This window comes from Cyprinodon variegatus, unplaced genomic scaffold, assembly GCF_000732505.1.
Source record: "Cyprinodon variegatus isolate N-32 unplaced genomic scaffold, C_variegatus-1.0 Scaffold23, whole genome shotgun sequence".
Lineage (NCBI taxonomy): Eukaryota > Metazoa > Chordata > Actinopteri > Cyprinodontiformes > Cyprinodontidae > Cyprinodon > Cyprinodon variegatus.
The window spans coordinates 1,537,698-1,546,773 of record NW_015150476.1 but is presented as its reverse complement, the minus strand read 5'-3'; the positions used below and the strand labels follow the sequence as shown (position 1 = coordinate 1,546,773).

The 9,076-nt window shown below is 39.3% G+C and overlaps 1 protein-coding gene across 2 annotated transcripts in view; it reads left to right on the top strand.

Moving 5' to 3' along the window:
* The first annotated feature begins 331 nt into the window (after positions 1 to 331).
* The window catches only part of pappa (pregnancy-associated plasma protein A, pappalysin 1), a 121,795-nt gene continuing 113,050 nt past the window's right edge, over positions 332 to 9,076 (top strand). The window contains exon 1 of one of the 2 annotated variants that reach the window (XM_015392666.1): positions 332 to 1,566. In XM_015392666.1, coding sequence (XP_015248152.1) covers positions 1,176 to 1,566 — 391 coding nt within the window. In that variant the 5' untranslated portion in view covers positions 332 to 1,175. The remainder of the gene's footprint in view (positions 1,567 to 9,076) is intronic. The other variant, XM_015392676.1, reaches the window with a different exon arrangement.

The following is a 9,076-nucleotide window of genomic DNA, read 5'->3' as shown; positions in this document are numbered from 1 at the left end:
AAATAAATAAATAAATAAATAAATAAATAAATAAATAAATAAACTTTTCTACACAGATAATCAAGTTTGTATTGGAATAAATTCCACATGCAGGTTACTGCTTGGTAATGATCTCCTGTTGTGAGGCGTGTGCAAGTGTAGGATTGTTTAAACTGTAACCGCTAGAGGGATGCATATACGCCTCCAAAACTCCAATCAGCCCTGCGTAACGCTAAGGGAAGAGCCGCCAGTGAGGGTTGCCTACCTGAGCGACTGTGAAAACACGCGCGCTCACACTCAACATGCGCACACAAACACACACTCCCAGAGAGAAAACCCCGGAACGTTTGAAACATGACTTAACAGAGTTTGGAGAGTATCTGGATGCGGACGGCGAGCTCCTTCTCCTCCAAGTGTATCAGCTTCAGGCAATCAGGAGGAGCGCGATGGTTTGTCCTGCAGCTCTCTGTCCCTCTGCCTCTCCTGCGACTTAACATATATATATAGGCTATATATATATATATCTCATAATACATTTCAACTTTTGTTCTGCCACACAGACTAAAAGGGAATTTCTTTTTTTTTAATGATCATTTTTCCTTATGATTGATCTTTTTCTCTGTAATAAATATGAGAGGTCGGGTTGCTGTCACTTGGAATTTAACAGGCTGTGTGCCATTTCTTATGCTGTTTTACGAGTAGGATAAGGAAACAACAAAAAGGTGTGACAAGAGATTGGCGGACAACTGTGGATTTCTACGAGTAACTCCTACCTTCCAGAGGGATTGAGGGGGGCATCTGCCGGACCCCCCTCTTGATTGATTAGTTATTAGTCATCCCCTTGGCTAAATGGGACCCACTGAAAAGAAACCGTGGAACACATACATGAATGAAATATTCCTGTGTCCCCTGAATGTCTCCAGAGTAGTTTTGCTTAAGAGAGGGGGTCGTGGCTTAGCAATATAAAGAGGGAAAAACAGCATAGCTTTATGGGTTTATTAAGACAGTTTATACGGTTTGACATTCTGCCGCTGTAAAAAGAGAAGGGAAAAACTCGGAGGATCCTAAACAGAAGGACATTTTGGACATATATATATATTTTCCAGTTCTTTACTTGTTTATTTTATTTTTACTCATCTTAATTTTATTTCATTTTTTTATTTCTTTATTCTCTCTTTTTTTTTTTTGCCCGAAAAATGAAACTTTGGACATCACCCTGGGTGTCTTGCCTGGTGATTCTCATCTTGTGTTTTGGATCAGAGTGCGGGACAGTCCGGAGAAAGGGGAGATCCAAGAGGGAGCTGGTGCGTATTAGGGAGGCGAGAGCCACCATCCCTGGGGCTTGTGCCACACGCCTGCCCCGGGGCAAGCGCTCTTTACCCGGGCTTGAGCGGCGGGTTCTCCGCCAGCGCCGGCGCTCATCTCACGCTGAGGAAAACTCTCCGGATCGGGGGAAAGCTGTTTATTTCACCGGCCGGGGAGACCAGCTGCGGCTGAAGCCTGGTGTGGAGATACCCAGGGGAAATTTCACTCTGGAGATGTGGATCAAACCGGAGGGAGGTCAGCGATCGCCCACAGTAATCGCTGGTAGGATTTTTATTATTATTATTATAACATTTAAAGTCTAATGTGAATATTAAAAGTGGATTGATGCATTTAGATTTTCTGCTGTCTGTCAAACAAAGCAATTAGTTCATTTATCAGACTAGACAATGATGTAATGCTCTGAAAAGTGTAGTGGGTATTCTAGGTAACGCATCTTAGACTTTTATTTTTATCACATTAAAGTTTGCCACCTGAGGGAGAGCATATGTTTGATACAAATCTTATTAAAAACACAAATCTATTTAGTTCTTTGTCCATATTTTACCTCGCAAGAAGAATAAGGACAGTAATAGGCTACTGCACCTTTGACCGGCAGCTGATGTCACTGTGCGTAAAATGTAATTTCTCCGAGCCGACTATTTTAAAGCTATGATGTAATGGTCAAAACTTTGTGCGCGAGCACGTCACGCTCCACACAAACGGGAGAGATCCATCGCAGGGATATGAGGAGGCGCTCAAAGCTCGCAGCTCACCACCTTCCACCCCCCCATCACCAAATCGACACCTCTGGATTGGCTACCGGAGTTACGAGACGGAACTGCAAGATGTAGGGTTTCCCCTCATGCGAGGATGTGTTGGAGCGCTTTTTTTTTTTTTTTCTGCGGGAGGCTTCGCAGTCGCTCCTTGTAAATGTGTGAAACAATGGTTTCTAATTTAGGGCTCAGTCTATTTAACGATAGAGGTGCACTGTCACTTCATGAGACGGACCCCCGTCAGGGAGAAAGCTTGTTGTCTGTGCGCACTGCTGCTCATAAGCCATGCGTAAAGGCGCCTCATAAAAGCGTCATTACAACATCATATGCTTGTAGAACCAAAAGCGCATTTTGTGCATTACAGTATTCTTTTTTACAACCAAAAATATACATATATTTACCATTCCTTGCCGATAGGGAGCGTTGCATACACAGGTCATTGCCTGCTTTAGCACTTATGCAGATGTCTGCCTGTGAACTGAAGTGAACTCAGTTCTCCTCTCCATCCTGTAAGCCAGTCTGCACTGAGACGTCATTAAACAATGTAGCAAAATGCCCCCCCCCCCCCCCCCCTTCCTTTATCTGTCAGACCCTCTCAAAACACCTCTCTCCTCTGATAACATAAATACTCACTCATGTGTGCGTGTGTCCAAAATGCAGAACACTTAAGATTATGTTAGCCAGTTGGCAAACAATTGCTCTGCAAAGCAGTCTCTTGTGAGACTCAAGCTGAAGCTGAGAAGGTTGAGAGGGGCTCTGTTGCGACCCAAGTGACTCTTAGTTCTTACAAAGAAAGAGGACCTTATAAATAAGATCAGTAGTTTAAAGGAATCTAATGCAAGCTTCAACATTTGGGCGGCTTTTTTGACACGGTTAAAAGTCAGAAGGAAATATTTGCAAATAATCTTTCACAGGTATTGTTATTGTTGTCACCAGCCCCCTCGTTTTCTCACTTGCTCCACCCGACTAGAGATTAGTATTTATGTGTAATCTTATGTGTGCATTTTGAGGACTTAGGTCCATCGGAGGCGACTCAAAAGACAACAAATATGATGATCAAACAAATTCAGCAGAGCCTAATCTTTTAAATCTAATTCAGCCCACAAAAATCCCACTGCTTCTAAAAATGCTCCATCCCCTTGTTTTGATCCTTGCTCATTGTTGTTTGTGGCTGCTGTTTTTTCTTTTTCCTTTAACTCCATTGTTTTGACCACTGCCATTTCTGTTTACTCCCCCTTTTCCTTTTCCAAAATGCGTCTTTGTTACATGAATACTTATGCTGATATTTGTTCTGACCTCTGCATACCAGTTTTCAGCTCTTCAAATACATGTTGATTTATCTGGTTTTTAAAATGCCATATTAACTCATAATAAAAAAATATTAAATTATCCTGTTGAGTTTTTAAGTGACATGTAACTATTCACTGTCCTTATAGGTTTTACACTAGTTTTTAATTATTTTTACCAACTCTAAATTCAGCATTCACGTTTACTATTTAAAGTAAGCAAATTCTCTCAGTTTTTTAACATTCATTGTTAAATAAATTAGATATAAATATAAGAACAATACTTTTAAAGATTATCGTACCTCTTAAAACTTAAAAAAAAAACAAAAAACAAAAAAAAAAACCTTAAACTAATTAGCTCCTGTCACTTGTACAGCAGGTCACCCTTGGCTGTTGCCTTTCCCCAGCAGTCTATGGGCAAAAGGCAGGGTACACCCTGAACCGATCAACAGCTCTTCACAGAACCCCCTTTGAACCATAAACTACAATAAATTTTTTGATAAGGACACAACCAAAGTGAGTTAGCTGGTAAAGAGGAAGGGGAATAAAAAAGGCACAAGCTTGGTGTCAGCTTATGAACTTAGTCGTGTTGTTTGAAACTAGTGACCCAGTTCAAAGTTTTTGCCACTACTCATGGTGGCAGCATCATGACAGTGGTAATGGTTTGTTCAGAGTGATTTGCAAAGTTAGTTGTCTGTTACATGAAATGCTTTGCTTGCAGTTAAAAAGTTTAAAGTTTGGCTGCATCTGACTTGAGCTCCTTCTTTCATGTTTGCTGTGTCACCTACATAGCTTGGTGTAAACTGCATATATTATAACTTTCTTTTATCAAGTCCTCTCCCTATTCTGGTAGATGGTCACATTTTGGTAGGTTTGAAATTTAGCAATATTTATTAGCCCAAAATTCTGCCAAAAAGGCACATGCCTAACAAATAATCAATGGTTTATGAAAATACTTTATAATTCAATCAATTAACAAAATCAGTTTTATTTAAAACCCATGTACGTAAACTAGTCTTCTCATGGATTTATCTGGGCAGATTCAATACTATGATGGCCCCAATAAATTCCAAATATGAAAACACGCTCCTTCTCTAGGATCGCAGCTTGCTGTTTATGTGCCTATACCCACTTTTCTACTGTGTTGAGCTTTTTCTTTGAACTCGTGTTAAGCTTGTCGAGTTAGTTTTAGGGAAAAGCCAATTGGAGATATTAAACTGTCTGTGATTGGCAACTTTCAAGAAATCCCTCCCATTGAAACAGTTCTGCTTTCCTCCTGGCTGCAGCTAGTAACGTTAGTGAAGCATCCTCTGACTAATCACTGTTCTCTTATGATGCGTTCGTACCAAACGTGATGTCTGTGGCAAGACAAGTGGATTTACATGGTATCCCTATGAAACTGGCGTGAGTAAGAGCAGTGAAGCAAGCAGTGGTGAATTCCTATTCGCACGGTCAGAGCTGAGTGGTGTTGAAAACTGTGACATTTTCGGTGAAACTGCGTCATGGCAACCAATCAGCGATTGGTTTTGGTTGTGTAGATTAAAGGAGTGCAGCCAAGACAAAGATTCTTTCAAACTAAACGGGAAACAGAGAAGATAATGGTGAAAAAGGATGAAATAAAGATGGCTTTTAAAACCAGGCGTCTAAAAGACTGTGAATCATTTTTCATTCGTTGTCCTACTTCCAGCAAAGATTCTTGCCAATGACTGCCTCTCCACAGCTCTGGTGCTATCTGCCCAGGTACAAGAAAATATCCCCAAATCTGACTGTCATGCAAGCACAGCTCTTGAATTAGGTTGTGGTACTCTCTCCTAAGTGCTTCCGTCTCTTGAGAATTGGGCTGACCCATGAACATCAATGCTGAAGATGTTTTTTGGCTCTCCACGGCAAAACAAGTGTCTCTTGCTCATTAAATTTAGTGCACTATGTTGAGCTGAAACTTCCTATCTGATGACACGGTCTGCTGCAGAGAGTTCAACTGCCCGTGGTGCAGTTGGAAATTACTGTGGAGAAAGTTGTCTGTGTGAATGCAGAGTTAGAGGTAAAAAAAAATTGTTAGGTGAAGGCTCGTCACATAATATTGTGTAACACAATTTTGAATGTGAACTGACTCCTAAATGATAATGATATTACATTTGTAAATTCATATATGCTAAGTGTGGGGTTAAAGGTCTTGCTCAGGGACCCAGAGTGCAGGCTGTGGGGATGGAACCGGGTACTTGCGCACTGCTCTAACCGCTAGGCCAACACTTCCTCCTTTGAAAACTCCCCCCTTGGAAGAAAACAGTCTTGTTTCAAGAGGCCGGATTTTCTAAAAAAGTAGCCAATCATAGGCAGTGTACTTTCTATGGTTGATTCCAACCTGAGAGTGACAAAAGTTGACATGAGCGGACAAAAGTAGACCCACATGCAAGTAGGAGAGAATCTACAGGCACATAAAAGCAAGCCATGAGAACAGAAAGCATGTACTCATGTTTTTTTTATATATTAGGGGCCTTATGCTATTCAATTTGCTTGCATAAAATGTTCAAAATATGCATGGAGATGGGTTTAAAGGTGTTTTAAATAAAACTACTGGTACGTACCCTTATGCTAGAGTTCTAACCATACATGTTACTTACATATTTAAACAATTGATTAAGTTGGGCTTGGTGAGATGTTAAAAGCTTTACTCGTCTAATATTTCTTCAAAACCCCAACCTTATCTGAAGCGCTCGTTGGTCTCCATGATTCTCTTTTTTTTTTCAACAGTCTTTCTCTTTCGAGGCTTGCTCAAAACAGTTGTGTTTATGCAGATGTTAAAAAAGTTGGAAGTAATTTATTAAGGAGCTGACTTTTTAAGTTATTAAGTGGCAATCAATGTTCTTCAGGGTTATCAGAGCTAAAGTTGATGAATGAAAATGCACACTTCTATTTGTTAAAAAAAAAAAACGTTTGTCATTTTTTTCCCTTTTACTATTTTGCTCCATTTGTGTTTGTGTATCACATTAGATCCTAGTAAAAACACTGAGTTTTATGGTTGTGATACATGAAAAATGGAAAAATTATTAACTTGTGTGAAGGTGGACTTTGATGAGGAACTGTAAGATCAAACTTAGTTGAAAAGCAAAACATCTAACAAAGTATAATTTATCTATTGTTCTGATTGTATGGAGGCGCTGCCATTAGATGATCATCAGTTAATCAAGTGCTTTTGATTAGCATTAACATGCTGTTCATCACCATACTAATGATTCTGGGAAGGGGTTTGTTTGGTTTTTCACATGGTGCTTCTACATTTGCCTCAGGGTTTGTGAGCTAACAAGTTATTTACTGCTTTACTTCCCCAAAAAAATCATAGAAAAAAAATCCTGAGATTTTTGCACAACACTGACAAAAGTTAGGGAATTTAACTACATATTATATGACAGCTTATGTATTTAGTAGAATTTTGCAGACACTAATGTTAAGAGAAACCTCCACCTTAAATTATTTAGTAACTTTTGAGCAGACAGCACTTAAATTTGGAAAAAAAAAATTGCCTGAACCTCTGAATATAACATCTTTCAGGTTTATTGCTGGTTTAATCATATTAAAATCTGACTACAGATCAATGTCAGTTTGACCTTACCCTTTCAAACCATGAAATTGTTATTATTATTGACCAAATTCTGGAGTAAAAAGCTGTTGGCTAAACTAAAGGTGTAAATAAAATTGTTGAAAATGTTGAAAAGAGAATTAGGGGCAAGAGTAATGGAAGGATACAGATGCATGTCAAGTTTTTTTTTAATTCTAATGGGTGTTAAGGTGTTTAAAATGAAAACCAATAAGCTCACCTACGTATCTCTCCAATGCCATTAAAAGGCTATATGATGCCTCAAATTGGCAGGTCAGATTTCCTGAGCAGTCCTATGGATGTGACGTCACTTGATGCTCCATACACGCCCCCAACCCCCGACTGTTTCAATACAGCAAGACAGGGTTGTTTAAGTATTAGTAGAAGAAGAAGTACCAGTTGTTTCAGACACCTCCTTCACTGCTTGACATGATTCTTATTGCTTTTATAAAATATGCATGGTGGTCTTGTAGTAAACCATCACATAGTAAAGAGCATTACAGCATCACCATTGCAGTGCATGGCCTGTCCGTGAAGCGTTTTTGCATGCTTCAATACCGGCTTGGCTGGTGGATGCATTTACCCTTAGCACATGTCGTGAGTCTCATTTCCTCATTCAGCCTCTGGTTTCTTTAATTTTAACATGAAAGTTTCATATGTAATAAAAAAATGTGTAAAATGGCTAAGTCATGATACTGCAAAGCCACTATGTTGATGTTTAGTAAAATGCATACAAGCAAAAAAATGCTCTAAAGAGAACAGTGGTTTTTCTTTGCTCAATGCAAAGGAAAAATATCCTAAAGTACCTCAATGACCTCATCAATCTTAACAAGAGTCATCATAACACAACATGAACCTGGGATCCTTTATTGGCCTTTCTGATTTGATTTTAATGGTTAAAAAAAGTTTAAATAGTTTTTTGTAAGACAGTTTTTTAATAAAGTCATCATGACCAAGTACATAATAGTGTTTTAAATGTGTTTGTTTAAAACATTATATTAAAAACGAATGACTTTCAAGCTCAACATTTTGTAGTGTTTGCCTTTATGTTTTAAAGGGGGGAATAGATTGTTTGCAAATCAGTCAATGAGCTTAATTCCAAATTTGTTTGACCTCAATGTTCGAGGTTGTATTAGCATTAGAATAAGTACCTTCAAGCATGCAAAATTCACATTGCCTCACCCTGTTAGCAACACAGACAATGATCTTTGGTTCAGTAAACTTGTCCAAAAGTATGCTAACAAGTGAGTTCATGTGACCACAGAGTATGTTCCCAGTGTTTGTCTATTTTATATGAGCCTATATTCAGAGAATTTCTTTTCAGAGCTGATATGTTGTTTTCTTTCAAAAAAGTGTGGTTTTATGTTACATCATCTGATGATGATGCAAAATGACAGGGGTCGTCTAAGATGCTTCCAGGCCAGTAGGGCTATATTGATTATGGTGATAGTTTCCCATGCAGTGCTCTCTGAGGGCTTGAAAGTCACATGTTTCCAGCATGGCCTGACACAGATAATTGTCTGTTTATTTCTGTTAATTTTGATAGTCATAGCTTAGTGCTAATGAAAAACCAAGATTCAGCTTATCACAAAATTGGAATGTTAGATAAAACCAAAACATTTTTACAGAAATATTTGACAAAAGTATGGCCGTCTATGGTACAGAGTGCTCTTTCTGCATGGATTACTGAATCAGTTTGGCACAGCATATTGTGTGTATATCTATATATATATATATATTAGGGATGGGACAATTTATGAAAACCGTCAGAACCGTTCGGTTCGACTGTCTCGGTTCGGTTCGCGTGTGTTTCGTTCGGTTCATGCGCTGCTCCTTTTTCTCATAGGCGAAGCGTTTACACTCCAGAGCAGAAGGCGGCTGTATTGCGACCAAAGCCAACTACCAGTAGTAAACAAGAAGAAGAAGAAACGAAGCAGCGTAGCCGGGTGTAGCAGGGAAAAAAATCAGTTGTTGACGAGAATTGTGTCGGAATGGCGAGTGGGAAAGAATAGGAGTTGGAAGATGCGCCAGCAGCTCTTTATAGGTCTGCTGTATGGGAGCGCTTTGCATTTAGAGTGACCTACGATGACGGCGGAAAGAAACACTGCATGAAAAGTGGGATTTTCGTCCCCGTAAAC